This window comes from Leiobunum rupestre, chromosome 9 (assembly GCF_980474605.1).
Source record: "Leiobunum rupestre chromosome 9, qqLeiRupe1.1.hap1, whole genome shotgun sequence".
NCBI classification, from domain to species: Eukaryota; Metazoa; Arthropoda; class Arachnida; order Opiliones; family Sclerosomatidae; genus Leiobunum; species Leiobunum rupestre.
This window is the reverse complement of record NC_143392.1, coordinates 51,609,423-51,632,777: the sequence shown is the minus strand read 5'-3', so window position 1 is coordinate 51,632,777 and position 23,355 is coordinate 51,609,423. Positions and strand designations below refer to the sequence as shown.

At 34.7% G+C, this 23,355-nt stretch overlaps 1 protein-coding gene across 1 annotated transcript; it reads right to left on the bottom strand.

The window, feature by feature from the left end:
• Window positions 1-12,927: 12,927 nt before the first annotated feature.
• LOC149930864 (uncharacterized) lies at window positions 12,928-20,108 on the bottom strand. Its single transcript, XM_090158545.1, has 5 exons — window positions 19,885-20,108; window positions 18,804-18,940; window positions 17,937-18,248; window positions 16,237-16,423; window positions 12,928-13,139 (listed from the first exon to the last, which is right to left on the bottom strand). The coding sequence occupies exons 1-5, from the start codon at window positions 20,069-20,071 to the stop codon at window positions 12,952-12,954; spliced, it is 1,011 nt and encodes a 336-aa protein (XP_090014671.1). The 5' UTR covers window positions 20,072-20,108; the 3' UTR covers window positions 12,928-12,951.
• Between the last annotated feature and the right edge of the window lie 3,247 nt (window positions 20,109-23,355).

The window sequence follows — 23,355 nt, the reverse complement described above, 5'->3', positions numbered from 1 at the left end:
AATTAATTCTAAGATCGCAACAAAGTCTCTTGATTTTAAACCATTCATCAAAACGATATAAATCTAAGCGCTGTGAGGTGTACTACGAAAAACCAACTGATGATCAAGTTTAATCCAAAGTTTTTAAATTGAAGCAATGTAAAGAGTGTCAGCTCACATCATCATACTTATCAAGAGCACGTAAAAGAAAATTAATTGAAACCCCAACCAGGAAGTTCAAACGTCAGCGTATAACTAGCAATTACAGTGTCAATAAGTTATCACCAGCAAGCAGAAAAATTCGACTTTCCCGTGTAAAAAAGTATAGGAAGTATCTCCAAACCAAAGTTCAAATGTTAGAAAAAAAACTTAAAAGATGCGAAGTCACCCTTAATAATGATCAATCTAAGCAAATGGAAAACATAACACAAATAATTAATGATCAAATTCCAAATGCCCTTGAAGAGACTATTAATGATAAGAATCTAACCGAACCTACTCGCAAGACCCTTAGAATTTCATGGGAGAAGGACTTGCACCTAAGGCAATACCAAGATAAAAAAGACTTTTTAAATGATCAAATTGAAAATCAAAATGGGATAAAAACAAATAAGTGGAGTACCATTACCCTAAGACTAGCTTTGGCTGTGTATTCTCGAAGTAAGGCTGCGTACAATGCTCTCCCAAGTTTTGATATTTTACAACTACCTTGCGAAGGTACGTTGCAAAAAAAAGCAAAAAAGTACCACCATGAACCAGGTATTGACCATAAATATTTAGCTGACCAAGAGAGCAAATATAAACTATTCCAAAATGAAAGTTTCACGTGGTGACAAAAAACCATTAGGGAAAGGTGTTCTTGTGTTTGATGAGGTCAAAGTTATTGAAAAGATTATTTGGAATTCAAAGAGCGAAGAATTTACTGGCTTCGCAATGTCGAGAGAAGAATATAAAGATTTAAATGACATTATCATTAAACCTTCTGAAAATATGGAAGCTGAGTCTCCGGCTCAATATGTTCTACAGTTTCTTTGAAGAGATCTGTCGTCCAAATTTGATTTTATAGGTCCTTATTTCAGTTTCGACTCATCATTTCAACAACACTTAATTGCGGAAGCACTGTTTGCTACCATAGAAGCACTACATGCCTATTCTTTTGAAACGACTGTGATAGTATGTGATGGTGCTTCGGAGAATCTCTCATTAATAAAGTCTACAATGGATCATAAAGGTCCCTTTGGTTTCCATAAATATGGGGAGAAAATTGACGTCACTATAAATCCAACGTTTGAGAATCCATTTTATGACGGAGGGAAAATTCATTGGATTGTTTGTCCATCTCATCAGTTGAAAAACACGATACAAGCTCTATTTTCATCCCGGGAAGCAGACCCAAAGCAGTTTATTCGTAATGGGACAAAATTTGGATGGAGTGAGATACAAAGTGTTAAACAAAGAGACGAAAGGAGAGCGAAGAGAAACCAGTTAAGATACGTCCCTAAACTTCTGACAAGCTATATAATAAGAGACTCATGGACTCGGTTAAACGTGGTTCCCAGTAAAATCATGCAACAGGAGGATCTATTGTCAGAGCTATATAATTTCATGAATGGGAAAGAAGGGAGTGAGTTGAAAAGGAAAAGCGCAAGATTGACTTATGACTATTTACGCGCTACTAACAAAATATTTGAAAATGGGATTTTGTCTCACAAAAAGGTTTCCAACTCTAATTCTGAGGTTTTAGATTCAATTGTAACTGGCTTCAAATATTTTGAAGATTGGTTCAACGAAATTTTGGAGGAGGAACCCGACTATAACTTTAACGCCCCAAAACAAAATAAATTTTTAAGCTGGCAAACATGGGACCTAATGAGGATTATGGTATATGGAAGATTTTCTTAGCCAGAATCCTGATTATTTCTTATCTCCCCTACGCACTAATGGTAGCGCTGTAGAAAGTTTATTTTCACAGATGAAGTATGCAACGGGTAGTAAACTATAAACTATTCAACTGCTAGGAAAGCTGTGCTTACAAGAAAAAACATTCTTGGCTGAAATTAAATTAATAGGAATTAGACCCCGACGCCGCCGAGTTACGCGCCGGCGCGCCGCCGAGGCGATTTTTTTCAACGCTGCCGCCGATTTGAATTTTAGTCGGCGCGCCGCCGCCGCCGCTGCCGATTATTTTCCAGCGCGACGCCGATTAATTCTGTCTAAAATGCTGCCACGCGGTTTTTGGGGTTTTCAGCAGTAGCGAAGCTTGGAATTATTTTGGACAATTGCAACGTGATGAAGACGGAATTATTATATGCTGTTAACATATGTAACATAATTACTCATAAGTATGCCACTAGCTCTATTTCTTCACTAACGGTTTGTTTCACAGATATTGCGTCATCCGTATCCAACGTAATATTTAACGTCATATTTGGCGTCATCGAATCTCAAATGCCGATTATGCCGTCGCACAATTAGCACTACGTTTGATAAAACGACGGCCATTATTTTATATGCCATATCCTTATCTGCTTTAATTTTTTTTCACTTATTTTGAACACTTATGAAATATCAAAGTTTTTGATGATATATTATATGATATTTGTGATAATATGTGATATGATATGTGATATGATATGTGATACAATATATGATATATGCCAAATAGACTGCGCTTCTTCAGGTTTGGTGAGCCGCCCTGTTGCAAAAGGGTTGTAATTTTACAAGGCAATAAAGAAATCTGGAATCTTGACAAACAGGTTTGAACAGCCAAGGCTTAAGAGCTAAAAAGAATTACATATACTGTCAATTAATATGCAAATTAATTAAGTTTTCGGAAACTCAGGTTCTAAAATAAATTCGCATTGTCAATCTTGGATTAATAATTAAACGTCAAATAAAAGTAGCAGGTTTACTGGAAAAAATAGTTAAAATTCAGGTTGAGCTTTTCTGGAGCATCTACAAGGTTGGGGTCTTTGCAGATTCTTTTGAGCCTAGGCTTAGTATGGGTTTTAATAACGCTGGTGGAATATCCATCCCACTTCGACATAGACTGGTTTTATTTTCGGAAAGCGATCTCTTAACCGTATTGGTCATTTCCCCCAAACCTTTTCTTTTTCTAAACTACTCATTATTTAACTTCATCCGCACAAACCGAGCGAGTTTATAAGTTTCAATAAAGCTACATTGGGCTGACTAAAATTCGGATACAAAAAATTCCTTCTCAATTTAAAGGTTTTCCATTGGCTTAAATACATATGTCAGTAGCCAATAGTGTGACTCCCAAAATTACTAGGATGAATAAAAAGGTTAAAATCTAACGTAGTCCACCTTTTAATGGTTCGTGGTGAAAGAAACCGTTAGTGAAGATTTTTGAATGGAATAAAGGTACAGTGGCATACTTATAAGTAATTATGTTACATATGCTGTTAATTATTATTCTAAACTAGCGTAAATAAAATAAGCCTATACTCGGAATAAATTAAACAAGGAGCAGGACCACAGGTAGGTTGATTTCTACTTTCTAGTATAAAAATATTTTTTTATAAAGAAACGCCGCCGCCGACAAAAAAATCGGCGCACGCCGTTCGCGCCGCCGCCGCCGACAAAAATTTCGCGGCGTTGGGGTCTAATAAGAATATTAGAGACACCTATCTTTACTTAAGCGAGGGTATCTAAGAGGGTTCATTTTATATATGAATTTCATATTTTATAATTTCCTTATCATTAGTCCAGACTCCACAATATTACAAATATTTAATTGTATTATGTTTATAATATTAGAAATTATTTAACTTTTATGGGAATAATAATGTTACCTATGATAAAAGCCATGTTTATCAATATACCCATTATCACTACCTAAGAGCCAAGGTCAAGTAAATCAATTTATGCGCTTTTGGAAAGAAACTCAAAGTAATCTTAATGTGTGTTTACATTAACCATTTGTTCCAGTACTTTTTTTTTATTCAAGGAAGAAAGGGCTGATTGAGTCTGAGCAGACCGCGAGCCCGGCGAAACAACATCTGATTAATCAGGGCGAGATATGTGTAACGGCCACGCCAACGGGGGGATACGTGGGGACAGGGGTGGGGACACCCGTGGCGGAAGTATTCCGACCACCCGTTGGGGAATTGGTAGTCGTCCTCACACGACCATCCACAAACTCTGCCTCCCGGACGCCTGGGATTACAGGAGTGAGCCACTACTCCCGGCTTGTTCCAGTACTATCACTATTAGTTTAATTTTGTCAAAATAATAATAATAAAACAAATTATGAAATAGTGGTTTTTATACTAGTTCGACTTTGGCCTTCGGGTAGTGTTTTGATTATAAGGAATTAAATATAAACTTTCCTGACCGCAATTTTTTAGTGTGGATGAATGTAATAAATCTGAATTTTTTAACTAAAAAAATTTTATTTTTAAATTTTTGATCACTCGTATCTTTTGTTTTTCTTTATTGCTCTGGAACTTTTTCTCAGTAAGAATGGTGGGCTTGTCTTTGAGGTATCTAATACTGCATCTTTGATATCACAATTTGGAATGGTATCCAAAATTACTTCTGTAGCACCTGATTTTTGGTAAGCTTGCTTTTTAATCTGTAATTTCTTATCTTTATCATTTCTCTTCAATTTTTTTTACAACTTGTTCATCATTATAATTAACACTGTCTTCAAATATAGTAGAGAGGTTTTTTCTTGCCTTTTTTTATTACAATTTTTACTTGAAATCTGACCTTTTTTTGGGAGTCGCATCAGTAGATATATTTTCCGAAATATTTCCTAGAATAGGACTAGTACTTTGCAATACCTCGAGAGATTCTGTTGCAATCAAATTTGGGCTATCACAGTTAAGCTTGCTGACTGACTCCTCATTCTTTTTGGCCTTTTTCTTGGTAGATACTGCAGCATAGAGTCCATCTCTTAATGTATGGCCCCCTTGGCAAGTTTGTGAGCTTCTTTGGTATGTGACTTGATACATATGTATTCTGGCATTTACAATTTTTCTCACCCATATTTGTGTAAAAAGATATCACAGCTTCTTCATTTTTATCATGCTTAATAGGAAGGCATTTAGTAAACAGGTACCACGATTTTGGAATTTTCTCGGTAATATTTTTATGACATTCTTTAATCAAACTTTTCCCAAACCTCTTAAATCCATCTGCACTGGCATACTTTCTCACTTCATTATTTAATCTACTTAGAAATTCTAAAAAAACAAAACTTTGGAAATGACATATTTCCATTGTCGCGATCTTTTAATTCCCCAGGTAAACTTTCTTTTTCTTCCTCCTCTAAACTTAATGCTACGCCCAATTTGTAAATCTTTATCTCCTTAATTCTTCGTTCAATGGGGTGGTTGTTGTTTTCTTTGGCACGCTTAGAGACATTCACTATCTCTCTCTTACATCCACCACGAAGTCGAAAAAGAGATTGTGGTGGTTCAATATTAATCAGTCCTCCAGAGAGTGAGAAAAGGATTTCATCAGAAAAGTTAAGATTTTTACTAGCTATAGAATTTTCCATTAAAACCTCAACCGACGGTATTTCAAAGTCTATTTCTGACTGCTCAAACCAATCTTCTCCGTCTTGAGTAGCAGAAATGTCTACAAGAAAATCTTTACAGGATTTATCCTCACCAGCGGATGTAGTAAATTGACAAATGTCAGAAGAGAGAAGTTCTTCAAACTCTTCATGTTCTAGTAATTCCACTTCCAGAAGTGAATCTTCATTTTCCTGTTGTACTTCTCCATTGCAAATCATCATACTGAACTCGTGAACTGAACGAGCCATAAAATTAAAAATCTTCTCACTCTCTTCCTAATCTGAAGAAATGTTATTTTTTTTTAGATCAATCTGGAATTCCGGTTTTAGGCATTTGGCAAATGAGAGATATTAAATTTTAAATTTCACAATTCTTAAACTACTTATTACAGCTGGTTTTTTCCTCTTCTTCTCTTTCAAAAAGCGATCACTAATTACTGGAATCTTTTCACGCTCGCAGATGATTACACTCTCTTTAATAACACTTTCTATTGTGTCAATAATTTCACGTTGAACTGACTCTGGTAATGAAACTGGGGTTTCCTCTTGATGTGTTTTCAACTGGGCAGGCTTCACTTCATTTTCAATATTTTTTATGCTTTTTAGAAGGTATTCTAATAACAAACCTAAATATTTTAAATGCACTTTTTTGTCCACTAATTCCGATAATATTGCACCTCTTTTATTACTTATATGTAATTCCGTGACTACTTTTCCTTTTATATATAACTCTAATTTGGCTAAATACCTTCCCGATTTTAATTCAGCCGCCATTCTATCCCATCTGACTTCTTATCTCGAGCATACGTATAAAGATTTTCGATGATTCTATTTCCGCTATGAACCTCTGCGCGCGGACTTCGCGGGAAATATATATTCAAACATGAGGTACCAAGGGATGCCACCAGGAGCGCATATATTGTGTACGTTCCTCTTCATATAGGATGCTTGTGGTTCAAAAAATTGCTTTCGATTCAGACTTAGAGGGACCTTATTATAAACTTATGCTATTATGAATACGAAGTCAATGTAACCTGATACCACGGCCAAAGGAAAGAGGTAAATCGTTTTTTGTTGGTCGTTTTGTCACTAACATTGGAATAATTTTTTAACCACTCGCATTTAGCTGAAAACCCCGGTGAATCGGCTCTGCCATCTGAACAAACCACCATTTCCTTTTTTTCTGGCTATAGACAACATAGTGGCTTGTTTATTCCTCCACAACTGAAACGTTAGGTGCATTACATTTCTTCGTTATTTCATATTAATATCCAAAAAAACATTCTTTCAATAACAGGATGGAACATCAGCTGGTAGTCATAATAAATCCGTTCACTAAAGCACCATATATTACTGGGTGAAAACTCGGAACTACTCCTTCTGCGTTGAGTTTGCAAATTATCTCCTCACTGGTTAAAGGGGTTTTCCCCCGAGTTCTTCGGTTTCCCCTTCCCATAAAAACTTGTGGAGGTTAACGGTAATAGTTAGTGTAGGGAGCTGTTGGCTCGCGTGGCATGAAGGGCCTGCCATCACCCTCCTACGCATTGTAACCCGGCCACCTGTTTAAAGGCATTATAAGTCGCTAGATGACTTGGGCCGAAGGTGGTGCCTTGGGTATTAGCCTAGCTGATTATTATTATTATTTATTATTATTATATTAAAAATGTGAAGGTTCATGTTAGAAGAATCCCAGAGAAAAACATAGTACCAGCGAGTAAATAATTTACCCAGGATGAACACCCAAACGTAGGCTGTCTCTCCCACATGAAAAAATAAACATCCAAACATTTTGTTGTAATGTAAAGTAAGGATCCAACAATTCTGCGGTTTATTTTGATAATGGGCTTCTGATGGCACACATGGCCAGTTTTAAAAAACAGAAGTAAACAAGAGGAGAAAACTATTAATTTATCTTGTTTGTGTGGAGGACGTGAATCAAGAAACTTAATTTTTTTCCTAAAACAAATTTTATTACATAGATAATTAATGCACATACAAATTAAAGGCCTAGGATTTCTTCTGCCTGTTTTCCTTGGAAGTTTTCTTCCCGCCGCGCAAATATCCTGGTGGTAGCAGAGAGAATATAGATAGGGAGCGGCAATTGGGGGTTGAATTGTCGCTCTTAAAACCACGTGATCGAAATAACAGGCCAGGTCGGTTTCCGGTTTGATGCTTTTGTAACCTCCCTAAAGAGGCGGAGTTAAACGATAGACGTTAGTAGCACCAAATTTGAAATTCAGCTCTCTGGCCTAAGCAAACTTGAACAGTCATGTGTTTCATCTTAAAAGGTTATTATTTTGTTTCTTATTTTAAATTATTTCGTAATGCTTTTTTATGATATTATTTATTTAGGTGCTGTATACTTTCAAGAAGCTAAATGAACCACAATTATTAATGGGTGCATTTGTAAATACTAGAGGAAAATGTTTAGTCCGGGACATATTATAGCAATATCATAATGAAACCAAAGAAGCCCTCAAAGCTAATTAAGAGTTACGAAAGAGTATCATGGAAGAGTCCAAAGAGTCTACGAAACTCATCTCTCCAAAGAAAAGCCTGTAATGGAAAATATTGGAAAGAAAAAAATGTCAGAAGCAGGGGCGTATTAACCATTAGGCAAAGTAGGCACGTGCCTAGGGCGCCATTTTTATAGGGGCGCCAAAACTCTGATAAAGCCCCACGGTCCATGTACTTGGCTTGCCCCTACTCAAAATAACGCCGAAAAAGTTTGGGGAAACTAAAATATATTTATTTATTTATTTATTATAAACCGATACGCCCCTCCTTAGCTGACCAATGCCAAGGGGCGCCAAATTTTTCTGTGCCTAAAGGCGCCGAAAGGGTTAATCCGCCCCTGGGCAGAAGGAAAAGCTAGAATCTCCTCTGAAGAAAAACAAATTAAGTAAAGGATCTCCAACTAAGGAAGAAATTCCCACCATTCACATTCCAGAAATTAAAACAAATAACAGCTCAAGCTCATCTCAAAGTACAATTTAAATTGACGATAATTCAATGTAAATTTTTTTAAATGGAGACCCAGATTTGGAACTTTACAACAATTTTTACCTTCATCGTGAAATTTCCCACTACAATATGTATTCCTAATAAATGTTCCTATTCATAATGATTGAGTGAAGAATCAGAATAGTGTTACAACGGAAAGATTAAGTGATATTTCTAGTGATATAAATTTTTTACAATTTGTATTATGTAAAGATTAATTTAGGCTAATTTTGTTTACATAATCAAATTTGTATTGTAAAACGACCTTAAAAAGAACGCATTATTTTGTTTCACAAATAATCACTATTATATTTTTTTATTTTTCAAAACTGAGATGATGTTTCAAGTTGAAGTTAAATAAAATTATGTAAGCATTTTTTTGGAAATTCTGGTATTGCCATTAACCGCTTCTATGATTAGTCAAGATAAGGCTTTAAGTTTAGCCATGTTGGCGTCAAACAACGCAATGAAAGGATTACTGTTTCGACCACCCGAGCATCGCTGCCTCCCAAAGTATTGCTCAAGAGGATCTTGATATAAGTGCTGAATCAACACTTATTTTGCACCTTTTCTAAAAAGGAATTTAACGACTGTAATTGAGAAAAAAAGAATCTTACTATCACTAAAATAATAAATATTTATTATAGCTGTACCAGTCATTCGTAGACCCTCAATTGTTACTGCGCTCAAAAGCATTTTGTTCCTTTCGCTGTTGGCAAAATCTCCAGGCCAATTGGTAACATCTTTCTCCCAATCTTCTAAATATTTCATGAAGTCTTTTTCTAGCCACTAAAATTAAAGAATGACATTTATTTTCTTGAGGCATCCAAAAAATGGTTTCATTTACCTTCAAGTTCAAACGTTCATCGTTTTCATTTTCATAGAGAAACATCGGATAAAGTAGCTTTCTCGACCACATGCCTGAACCCACCGTTGATATTTTTCGGTTTCCTTTTTTGCTGATGGAAACTAAATAAAAAAGACTCCGGGGGCTCCAGTAACCTGTCTATTAGTCGAGTTTTGTTTGGAGCTACAAGACCCATATTTGCAGACAATTCGCTGAGGCTTTTTTTAAGCCTTGGATAGTTTAATAAATTTGACTCGCCTATAAGATACAACCATTTAATAATGTTATTAAAATTGGAAAAAGTTGATATAGTTAAACGCAATGAATATATACCTTTAGAAAATAAACCTTCCAATTCGTAAGCAAATTTGAATATATTTCAGAGAAAATTTAAATTCGCTCGCTCGATAGAATTCAGATGAAAATGATCAAACGTTCTCTCTACCGCTGCCAGATGGCGCTGCAGTTATACTCGTAAAATAAAAAGAAAAGCAACCAATAAGAATCTAGGAGAAAACGGAGTTGACACGTGACAGGAAGTTAACCTGGCCAGATAATCTCGACGCGACCGTGTGTTTGGGCGACATCCCTTTTTGTACTGTTAAAGGTAGTAGCTACCTCTCCCTATCTAAATTATCTCTGGAGGTAGGCCGACGTGTATTGCGGTTGGCCTACCACCAGGATATTTGCGCAGTTGGAAGAAAACTTCAAGGAAAACAGGCAGAAGGCAGAACCAATGGGTTCTGCCACTGGTTGGGAAATTTAACTTTCATTTCCTTGATCATCTTCATCAGAATCATAGAAAATATCTTCCGAGATTCAATGCCGCTGGATTATATGGATTTTACAGGATGATGTTTTTATATAAGAAATATCATGCTGTACAACTTGAGACTCTCCTAGATCTGTTGGGAATTTTTTTCATGCATCAAGTAATATATACATTAATTTCCACTCCGACACTTTTATAGCTGAGTTCTACCTGGGTTACAACTGTCACTGTTAATTTCAACAATTTAAAAAAAAGAAATAATTCAAAGTTTTATAAATAAAAACAACGACCACTTACATTAGAAGCGTGAGTTTAAAAATGTGTTGGATCCGCTCTAAACACCAACAGGAACACATCTATTGATTCCGATGATGGTCCTGCTAGATCTTCACTTTGATCCTTTGAAGTGGTTTCAGTTTCAGACAATAAAGGGTTATTTATTACTGTATTTTTAACACATTATGATAAAAAATGCTTGACACTGCATTTCTTTTAAAAAAAATATGAATCAGTATTCGGATTAAATCTGTCACGTATAAAGTGGACGGAGCAAACTCAGATTTTCCGGTGGTTTAAAATCTTCTTATTTCACTTATCCACACATCCCTCATCTCCGGAGGTTTTGGAACTGAATGAAAAGATATGTTTGGCCCTTTTCAATTACCAAATGTATTATCACAAAGTGCCACGTCACATACCACATTGCGTGCCATTACCTATATAGCCACGTTAACGTTAACAGAAAACCTAATTCCCAATCCTATAAGAAAACATAGTAAACCTTGGCCTTATATTAGAAAACATAGTAAGCCTTGGCCTTATATTAGAAAACATGGTGAAAGACAGTGCTTACCTTTTTAATACCGGTTTGTTATTATTATTATTAGAACTTATTACTAGGGAAATTCGTGTTGTAGCAATTCGTTGAAAAAAGTTTATATTATTACTTTGCGATTATTTCGTACCAAGGAATGATACAACCAAAATAAATTGTCCAAAAAAATGCGAATCATGGTTATTTAGAGCATGCGGCCAATCTCGAATGCAATTGGCAAACCGACAATTTCTGAGAAAACTCTTTTATTGGACGCTCATACAATTGTTTCGTCCGAACGTTATGACCAAATTCGTCTAAGTTTTTAAATTTAAAAAAATTAAATTTAAATTATTTTGACGAAGGAACAACAATTTGAAGATTATTTTTATACGCTAGTACGATTAAATGTAGGTTCATTTTCGTTTTGAGTATCCCTTTCAACAAGGACTAAGGCACGAAAAAAATTATTGTAAAATATGATTTAAATATATTACCTGATTTTATTGATCTTTGTTCGTTTCAATTATAATTTAACTCTACCCTTTTTTCTCAAAATTTCTTCTTTGTATTAATACACTTTTACAAATTGTGAATCGGCACTTTTCTTGAAAAAGGCAGCATAAGAGTAGCCGAAACTGAGGTCGAGTTTATATTAAAGTTCTTTACTTGTACATGAGAACATTTTCGTTGTCTTATTTTCTTTTTTTTTAATACAGATAGAAACTCATTTGCTGAGTTTTATCATTGAAGGGCTATTTATTTTTGAAAGTGTATTTAAAATCGTCGAAAATAAAAATTATACAAAATGACCGTACTTTTTAGAACATGCTCTCCTTAATATAAAAGTAGTTAATAGTTTGTAAAGATATAATAACCCGCTTAGACCTAAAAAAACCATGGTCATCATTTTACGCGTTAGGTCAAACTTAAAATTTAAAATTTTTAATAAGCTCGCCAAGTTACATAAATAATTGAAAAGAGTTGAAATTATATTTAAGTTTCCATCTGCCTTTGTAACGTCCCTGAATAATAACATCTTGTAAAATATCAGTTGAAAAGAGAAATCCGTTTTTGTGAAATGATAGGATTAAGATTTCGGTCGTGTCGGCTGTCATTAGTTTTTTATACGCTGATCGAGCGGGGCTTTTTACTATGGCAGAATTGATTTATTTCCGTTTCATTATTCTGTGAAATTTTTTATATAAAATACAATAGCTTTAGCAGTTACAATATTTAAATATTGTAGATATTTTTAAACATATATTTTGTTACGTCGCAAGAAGAGTGTTTGTTACTGGCGTGCTTTATCGCTTCGATCGGGCGCCTTCCCCGTCATGCTCAGCATGTGCACTATTCAGTGACCTTGACCATTTTCTTTTTTCGTGTTCCCGCTTCGCAGCTCACCACTTTAGTACGGTTCATCCTAGTGGCTCTCATTGAGCTCAAGCTCTTACCCATGCGCATCAACCGGCATCGCTGCGGGCCCTTTCAGTGTTCCTCTCTCACCTCATTTTTGTTGGCCTTCTCTAATCTTCTCTCTTACTCCTAAGGCTTTAATAAATGTGCAGTGCGTCTAAGGATTGCGTACAATCAGACGCCTTACTCGTTTTCTCACAAAAAACACTATATCTCCATGTTATAAAATATTAATGTATTAATATATAGTGATATAATATCCAGCCTACTCTTAAACAACTGGAGATACCATCGCCTTCCCCCCACCCTTCTGCTCGGAACATCTTCTACGAAAATGACCGATAATTAATACACGACCGAGGTTTTGAAGTGCAACCATGTTTAGCCTATATTACGACCGATTTTTTTGTCGAACGCCATTCAAGTAGTTATGTTCTGTCGTAAGAGTACGATTCACTGGTGTAAATAAATTTACGCTCGAAGTTTATTAAACTATCTTAAAATAGTTAATTCTTATGATTTTATATATTTTATTGAACTTCAATATTATTTGAAAGTACAAATTTAATTTTCTATTCTTCTTTTTTACCAGGGTTTTTCCCTTGACTTAGATCAATTTGTTCCAAATCGTTTTCACCCGGGTTTTTCTCTCGACTTAGATCAATTTGTTCCAAATCTTTAATCGTTTTGGATGTATTGGAGCAATTTAGAGACAAAACGAGTTTTGTGATCCAATGTTCGGTTAGCTTTTGCTTAGTCCCTAAAAAGAACAATATATCATTGATTTATATTAAAAAACAATATTATATTTAAATGGACGTAAATATCTAAGTAGGCTAAAATATTGCCATTTAATTTCCAAAACAAGCTGCAAATAAAAAATAACACCGGTATAAGAACAGTTTATAATATGAATCCGTATAGAATGTTGCTATGCTGCGCTAGAAATGTTTCTAGACTAACGTTGGGTCTTCGCGTTAACGCCTTGAGTATAAGCAAAGAGTGCCCTACTAAACGAATCCTACATTAATTCGGTAACGTCAGTTCAATATGCGCTCTCAGAATAGTTTTTTTGTTAAAAAGCCGTTCTTATGAAGCCCAATTTAACAAATTCAATAATTGTTTATTTAGGAAGTGCTAATTATGTGGTGGTGTGAAATGGAAACCATGGACATTCCCAATAGAGCTTAATTTACATTTAAATAAATGAGTTTTCCGCCACAGCGCCGATAAAGACGACGGAATGATTCAGAGGCAGTGAACCTTGCCCAAACAGAGGCCACAAAATTATATCATTTAATTTAATTGTGGGAATATGATCAAGGCATATTTTTGACGTCCTCCACAGAATAAATGTGGATCTCGTTTTACCTTCAATAATGTTAACAACAGATTCAAGACGCCGAAAAGTGTGTTTACACCGTCGATTCAAAATTAACTGGGATTATGTCATTTAAAATGTTTGCTGTGGTTGCTGCTTATAGGAAATATAATATATATATCTAGAAATTATACGGCATTGGATATTATTATTATACATATAACAGTCAAAAATTGTGCAAGTTTAACCGCCTGACGGTTTTCAGAGTTTTCATTTATCTGTGGTGTGAAGAGGTTTTCTGGTCTTTCCATTTAAAGTTTCGAATAACAGTTGCCCGAAATCTAATGGTGATGAATCGGCTGTCATATTATCTGCATTTTTGATAAGGAATTATCATATCCATAACTGACATAGCTAACAAATAAAACTAGAAAGTTTCAACCCGTAACTTATCAGAATAAAGTATAAACCGACAAACAAAAGGAGGGGTCGTTCAACATCGAATCAACTCATTGATTCAAACGCATGTTTTTTGATTTTGACAAAAAATTGGTATATTAAAGGGAATAGAACCTCCAACGCGTTCTTTATGGAAGACCCCATCAATTTCCTTTATTCACTTCACAATCAGCGATTATCAGCGCCGCAGGTGTGAAAAGTCATGGGAGGCAGCGGACAATATTGAAACCCTCGGAGGGTGACTGAAATACCAAAGGTTATATTCCCTTTAAGGGAGATTATGTAGCTATGAATGAAATTCATAACAAAAATTGTATTTTTCACTTTTAAAAAATATTAATTATTGTAATTAAAAGTAAAATATTGCGTTGATCTTGATTTAGCTGCCATTTTCCTCATGAACCAGTTGAGATTGATGGATGAGCAATACCTCATTTTAAAGCTCTTTTTATGGGCGTTTAATTGAGGTATGATTCAATTTTTAAACTGTTGGCTCGCGTGGCATGAACGGCCTGCTACCACCCTCCTACGCAATTTAACCCTGCCAACTGTTTTCAGGCATTATAAGTAATAAATTGTTTATAAATTAGAATTATTATGTATTTTGAATATTAGACTAACTCACAAGGTATTATCTTCATTCATTCGCTGGCTTATTAGTCATGCACTATTCGTTTTACTGTTGAATTTAAATAATCTCAAGTTACCCTAGCCACGCACAACCAACTATTGCTTATATGGCACCTAGGAGCAACAAACACAAGGAGAACACAGCTAGCCTTTAAACACGCTAACGAAGGGTTGTGTACGAGTTTCATTGGACGAGCGTCACGAGCCTTTACGCTGAACGTTTTACGGGCGGGGGAGAAGACAATTTCCGAATTTTCCCCTTCCGACGGCCGCAGGCGCTAAAGCGTCTAGCCAATGAAAAACGTACACAAGAAAATCCACGACTTTTGACGGGTTGCGTACTCCTTGCGTGGGGTGTTGTGTTTGTTGCTCCTAGGTGGCACCTGGATATGATGCCATAAAAAAACTTGAAAAAAAAAATTATAATATTGACAGCATCAATAAAAATAATATTAATAATATTTATAATGTTTAATTAGTCGCTAGATGACTTGGGTCTAAGCTAGTGCCTTGGCTATTAGTCTAGCTGATTATATGCATATCGGCATATCGGCATATCGGCATGTTCTGTATTCGTGAAGTACGCCATAGCATAGATACGAAAGTTTAAGATGCAAATTTAATTATTAAAGTGCCCCTAGTTATTGCCAATTCAAGCTTCGTACACGTCCAAAAACATTTATTAGAACATGTTTTGTAGGCTAAACCTGAAGACTAAAGGCATTTTTTGCGGGTGATTATTTAATAAGATCATTAATTACACAAGTCAACTCTATTCAGTGTATTAACATATGGAAAAAACCCACGGAGACGAGCTGGATACATTCAAAAATGTCTCATAAGGGGTTAAATTTTTATTTACTTATGACATTAGAAGAATTATAAATCGAAATTAAAATTTCCCTTTTCAATAGGCGTAGTCACTTAGAAAACACCATGATTATTTTTAACACATATTTCTACACGAGCTTACTATTTCAATTTAACAACGCACTTTTGATAAAAGCTTTGTTTTTTATCTTAAAAGATAAGTAACCAATGCTTATAGTGAAGGAAACAATTGGGTCTTAGGACCAATAGAACTGCACATTGGCGTGTTTTTAGAAAAATTGGAGGCCGATTTTTGACAAGCAATTACTCGGATACGGTTCGATTTCGGAAAACGTTTATTAAGGACCTTTTTATCTCCTTGTTATCCAAAGAACACGCCTGTTAATTTGTGGCAGACTTCTCTGAAACATCTTTAATATTTATTTTTAAATATCTCACGGTTTGAAAATTCTGAGATTATTTCTTTATTGAACACTCGTTAGATTATGGATCTTGAACCTTTAAAAACCTCTCACACGTTAAATTTGCATAACATTTTAACATAAGTTAATAACATTTTCATTTGGAATTCAAAAATAATCAAACCAAATTTAATCGAGGCTGTATATAAAATTACCCATCTCGGTAGAGACTCCTTCGATGACACTCTTCAATTCCGCAATGGCTTCAATTATGTCTTTGGGTGTCTTCTCCATTTCTTTGGGCATTTCCCTTTCGAAGTGATTCGAGAGATGGCTCTGCTTCTCGCAATCGAACCAAGCTTTAACGGTAGAGCTCGGATATTGAGAAGAGACTCGTTCAATCTGTGATGATATAACCAGAAATAAATTATAAAAGGTAACGCACTGATGGGCAAACACGGTCCCAGTGGCGTAGACAAGGGGGGGTGCTACTTTTGCCTGTACTAAATTTCCGCTCCTTCTCGACACCCCTCTTAACATTCACATAATTCGACCCCCCCTTGACGAATTTCTGGCTGCGCCATAGAACGGTCCCACAGCTAATTTTAAGCCCGTTGTGTAATTTTATTGAGGCCATGTTGTATTACTTCTTTTGCGTTCAATTTGAAGGTTCTCTTTTTAATTGTTAAAGATGTTATTCATCGAGTTCTATAGTTTTCTATTTCGTAGAAACCTGTTGAGGAAAAAAAAGGATGGAGGGAGCTGTGACATAAGGTGCTGCCATAACCTTATTAGGTAATGTAACTGAATAGCCTGAACTAATGGCATAAAAAATCACTAGCTTACATGGACGTATGCGAGTGCTTTGGGTATTTGCTTATCTGATTATTTCAATATTAACTAATACTGGGCCGGTCCGAAAAGGTATGATCCCATTTAACCCAATTTTACCTTCTCCCAAAGTTATCAGTTCTCCCAAAAACATGGTGACCCATTTGTCCCAATTTCATTTCTCCGAACCGGAGTTCATTTAACCCAAAAAATATGTATTACCATTTTTCCCAACGATCAAGTTTCCCAAAAAAATTGATTCCCATTTCTCCCAACGATCAATATTCCCAAAAATATGGATTCCCCTTTCTCCCAATCATTATTTGGAATCGGTAAACAAAGTAAGTTTACCGTTTTGTGAATATGTGAATTGACTTGGCGTTAGGTTAGGTTAGGTTAGGTTAGGTTAGATTAGGTTAGGATCCAAAACCCCAGAAGAATTCCTCGAAGCGATAAAATGGGGATTCGATGTAAAATGAAATGGGCAAAATTTGATGTACTTGCATATTAAAATAAAACTTAGATTCATGTTTATACCAAGGGTAATTTTGGGACAAATGGGATTTGGGATAACTATTTTGGGACAAATGGGATTGGGAGAAATTGGAATTGGGAGAACTATTTTGGGCGAAATGGGGGTAAACCGTCCGAAAACTCTGTTCAGGAAAATTGAAGTTTGTTTCAATTATGCATATTGGGATTACTTTCATGTTTAAATATAATCAATTCTGTCTCAAGCTAGTAATTTTTTAACCCTTGCATTTCGAAATGATTTGCCTAGAAGCATCCTAGCTGTAAAAAAATTGTGCAGCTGGCACTTCACCAAATTTCTATTTCTATATTAGGTATGCCTTAATGATTGACTAATAATTATTTATCTCCGCAATTCTCCATAACAGAAATCAAAACAATTATATCCATGGCTTTTAGGGTGTTATTATCTATACGGGTAACATTGTTTATATTAAATTTATTTTGTTTAATAATTCGGAAGGTCGAAATTATACGAATCAATATCAATGTTTATCAACTGATAAATTAACAAATAAACTTGAGAAAGTTTTATTTTTCGATAAAAGCTTACGTCGTTATCATATCTGTAGTAATTGGATCCTTTGAAGAAGTACGTGAATCCTTTCTCCCATCGAAGGGCGGCCTCAACGTGGTTGGGAACACCTTTCCAAGAGCTGATCAGGGCGGGTTTACCATCAGTGGGCGTGCCTGATTTTTGGTCGTACCTCCAATATTGGTCCCCTTTGAAGAAATACGAGACTCCGTTCTTGCTCCACACCAGGGCGGCGTCAAGGTCATTCGGAATTCCTCGGAAGCCGTCGTTGATTTTTTTGGGGTATCCTGGAAGGGCCTTTTTATTCACGAATCTCCAGTATTCTTCACCCTGAGAAATAACTTAGTTTTAAATTGATTTGGCGAAGTTCAGATTTAATCTTTTTTAAGAAAAGGGAAATCTTGCTCTTAATTATGTGTGTGTATCAAAATATTTTTGCGATTTTTTAAAATCATAAATCATATATTTACTCGAATGTTCATGTTAACATTTTATATTACATATGTTTTTAAATTCAACGAGTTTTAACGAACTTTATTTTTTTGATTCTGCTACGACTATTTATTTCAAACATTGTTAATTATAAACTAAAATAGATTTAATTGCTTAATTGTGACATGAAATGTCGGTGTTAATGTTGATAGGCCTTGACCTAAAATGAAGTAAACGAAAAGTTTATTTCTTGTAGCTGCTACCACTTAGCGCATTTTCAATATACTTTCATTGTCGTTGTGAAGAATGGATTTAGTAAATTATTAAAGCTTTTGTCATGTTATATTTAAATTTTGTATTACTTAAATATAAAAATAAAATTGGCAAATATAATGTAAGAAAATGAGTGTGCAGGAGAGATATCGCTTGTTTAAAGGAAATGCGATTGGGTACCTTAAAAAGAAAGGTTGTGCCGTCGTCCCAGGTTAAAGCAGCGTCTATTGAACCTTTGACACCTTTCCAATCATCGGCTATCAAGCGTAAGTCCACGATTCCTCCATCTTTTTCACTGTACTTCCAATAGTAATCACCTTTTGGTTCAGCGAAAAATCATGCATTTAGAACTTGTTCGAAATAAACCGTTTAATTTCTAGAAAAATACTTTCACTTAACCAATCTATAAGTACTTCAGTACGACTTGCAATTTTCTCTTTAATATTATAAATTTGTTCTTGTATATAGCTACGGTGACCTACTTGAAATGATGCTATTACAACAAGAGCTTTATTTAAGAATAAATATCTAATCTAAAAATATCTTGCCGTATCATCACACTTGTAAACTCAAAATATTCATTACCCCAAATTTATCTTAATAGAGAAAATAAATAAATCAAATTATGTAAATTTCTTTGCTGTTAAGACCAGTTTCTTACAATAATGCAGATTTTTATAAGTATTTCAACTGCATTTCAGATTCTTAAAATAAAGTTAAGGAATTGTAACAAATCCCCTTCGTTTGAAACTTAGATTAAATATAGTAGTTTCCGTTAACGAAAAACCAATTTGTGTTATAATTTAAATGTCTACTAAATATATAACAAAATATCAGAAAACTCTATTTACGAAAATATTGTGTGAAAAGGCTTTGGGTAAATAAAAAAATATATCTTCTTTAAATTTAATCATAAGTTAGACTTCAACGTTTGACTAAAGTCAAAGTTTTGAATCTTTTTCCATCCGATCTTAAACATATTTCTCGGAACCCGCCATAAAAATAATATACATATATACGATTGCAACTCATTCAGCTCAGTTATCAGCTAGACTAATACCCAAAGCACCACCCTAGGCCTAAGTCGTCAAGCTACTTTTGAAGCCATAAGATATTGCTTCTAAAATTTAATTGAAGTTTGAAACATTGATAAGTAGAAAATGTATGCGAGATAGAACAATAAGTGACGGAAATACTCTTCGTAAGCCACCCTCGTGGAAATTAAAATGAGTAATTTCGTAGATTGAGGAAATGTACGTACTTTTAAAGAAGTATGTGGTTCCATCTTGAGTTCTGGTTGAAGCGTCTACTTTTCCAGCTCTGCAGACATCTTTCCTTCTCTTTTCCAAAGGCGATATACTTGAGGTCAATTCAAACTCTTCAACGGGGGTACCAAACGCCAAAAGCGCATTTGCAAAGAGTAACGCGAGAGATAATTTAAAAAACATGTTACTTCACTGTCGTCTCATGCGTTTCTGTCGAAGGTCTTGTATCCATTTTTTTTTTCAAAAAAGAAAACGAGATAAAAGTTCCTTGTTTATACCATAAGATCACGTTGTTTAAGAAAGTTTAAATCGACTCGTATTTCCTTTTGGTATTTTTTTCGGGAGAGAACGTCAATTATGACGAGGTTATGAAGACCAATGAGCTGAAGATTTTAACGAAAGTAAATTTATTTCTTGATTTACTCTTATTGTAAAGATTTTGATAAATTTGACCAGGTTAAGAGGTTTTTATTTATCGTCTAACCTGGGCCCAACTAGACCCTTTTGAGCTGTCACCTTTTTATCTGGGTCGGATTTTTTACCCTTAATTTAAAGGATCTTCTTTTCCGATAATGTTAGGGGTTATATTGGTTTTTAATTTTAAATTGTATATCGTAGTGTTAATGATAATATTTGGCAACACGCTAAGAATAAACTGTACTTTTTTCAGACAAAATATCAGTTGTATTCCAACATCTACCTTTTTTACTAAAACGTCATAATGCATAAAGACTTAAGTTTATGATAATCTCGTAAATTTAGTTCTTTATGCATTATGAGCCAAATATGAATACAATCAAATAAACTTAATTGATCTTAGCGAATTGGTGATCGAAATATTGTCAATTATTAAAGAGCCTTAGGGTTATAAAACTGACGTTTAAATAAAATAGGTAGTTGTTGGAATACGACTGATATTTTGCCTTAAAATAGTACAGTTCACTACTAAAACGTCAGCTTTAATTGAAAGATCTTCTACATCTAATCAGTCAACATGATTTGTCTCCTGTGACCGTAATAACTAAAGATTCAACTATGACTAACAACTCCACTGCTAAAGAGTCCGTTGTTATCGATGATTCAGGTGCTGTGACCGTGAGCTCCTTAATTAGTAAAGATTCAACTAGGATAAACTTATCCTTTATTAAAGAGCCAAATGTAAATGAAAGTAGCGTTCTTTCTACATCTAGTCAGTCAAATGAAGTTAGAAATGGCAACTCAACTAGGATTTTAAAAAATTCCCCTACTAAAGAGTCAGCTGTATTTGAAAGACCTTCTTCGTCTAGTCAGTCAAATGAAGTTGGAAACGTCAAAATAAATGGTGATTTGGCAGCTGTAACTGTAAGCGCATTAATTAATAAAGATTTAACTATGATAAACCACTGCATTATTAAAGAGCCTACTGTAAATGAAAGTAGCTGCAGCGTTATTTCTACGTCTAGTCAGTCAACTGAAGTTATAAATGGCAAAGATTAATAATGATTCCACTGTTATGACCGTGAGCTCCTCAATTACTAAAGACTCAACTAGTATTTTCAAAAATTCAACGACTAAAGAGTCAGCTGTATTTGAAAGACCTTTTTCGTCTAGTCAGTCAAATGAAGTTGGAAACGTCAAAATAAATGGTGGTTTGGCATAAATAAAGATTCAACTATGATAAACAACTCCATTAATAAAGAGCCAGCTGTAATTGAGAGCAGCTGCAGCAGTCTTTCTACGTCTAGTCAGTCAACTGAAGTTGGAAATGACATTCCTACTGATCAGGCCGTCCTAATAGTAAACAGTGTAGCGTCAAATGAAAGTGGGAATCTGCTTGAAGCTAATCTATCTGAAATTAGAATAAACCATCCTACTGTCAAATCAACTACCGAAGACACAATATATAATGAAGATGTTCCAATGCAGTTAAATTCTCAGGGTATGAATTTAAATCTTTCAAGTGAAACAATTACTACCTCAACCCCTAAGAAACCCAAACGGAGAAGGACAGAGTCAGAAAAGGAAATTAGGAACAGACAAAAATATCCGATAAAAGAATCTTGTGAAGGAAATTCTGGCTGTTATGAAAAAGTTTACCATTGCACTGATTTCACAGATGAGAATCGCAAAGAAATTTGAAATGCATATTGGTCTCAATCATGTGAAAATAGAAGGAAATCTTGGTTATCTCACGTAACATTTGGTGATGTTAAACGGAGAACTGTGACACTAGAAGAAAGTGAAGAGTCATCCAGCTTGAAATGACAAGAATGCAGGATATATGTTTTTGAAAAAGATAATAAGTCGTTGAGGGTCTGTCAGCAGTTTTTTCTTAAGACATTTGGATTTTCAAATCCATCGGTGATAACTGAATTGTCAAAAGCAAAACGAAGCTCAACGTTGGGAGAATATGTTAAAGAAAGAAGAGGTGGATTGCAAGACAAGACGCGTGTCCTTAACAAAAATATTGTTGAAGGTCATATAGAAACTCTCAATCCTGCGCAAGCACATTACCGCAGAGTAAATTCTCCGAATGTAAGGTATATACCTAGAAATTTAACGCGACAGTTAATGCTTCAAGACTTAAAAAACCTTTCCACAGGAAAAATGCCTGTCTTATAGAAAAACTATTAAGGAAATGAATTTATCACTTAAAATGCGAAAATCTGATAAGTGTGCTCATTGCACTGAATATGCTTTAAAAAAATCTTAAATGAATGTTAATGACGATGTAACCAGGGTTGATGATGAACATGTTTCTAAGGCAAATGCTGCTAAAAACCATTACAAAATAGATGCTACAAGAAATCATGATCCTGGTGAAATCATATTTTCAAAGGATTTGCTAAAGATTTTACTCATTCCAATTTCCAATATCATATAATGACTCGCACACCCAGGAAATCAATGACTGCATTAGGAATCGTAGATATGCAAATATCCACACCAATAAAAAATGAATTAACAAGAAGCGAAAAACTTACCATTCACAAAGCACAGAAAGCCCCTTGACTAAAAGACAGCTCGTATATCAATAAATGACCGTAGACGGAATAGTTAGGGCTCTTTATAAATAAAACAAACGAACCCAGTTGATGAACTGAATTAAACATCTTAAGCAGTCGAGAAAACGTTTAAAATAAATTACGAAGTAATGACGACCCAGTTAAAAACCCAGACCACTATGTAAATAACTCGATATTTTCTTCATAAATGAACTAATACGCTAAACACACAATAGATTAAAAAAAGACTGAAAAACGAAATAAATTACAAAAAACTTACGGGTTCTACCCTTTAACCTTTTTATCTGCTGACTGCGCTAAAGCAAGATTTGACCTTTAAATTTTCATACGTAAAATATTTAGACTTTAACAAGTTCACAAAAATTTAAAAACAAAGTTCAATAAACAATATATACAGATATTATATTCATCCGTTTAGTAAAAATCCCGCCGTATCGTAATGGTTCCTTTACTTTAATATTT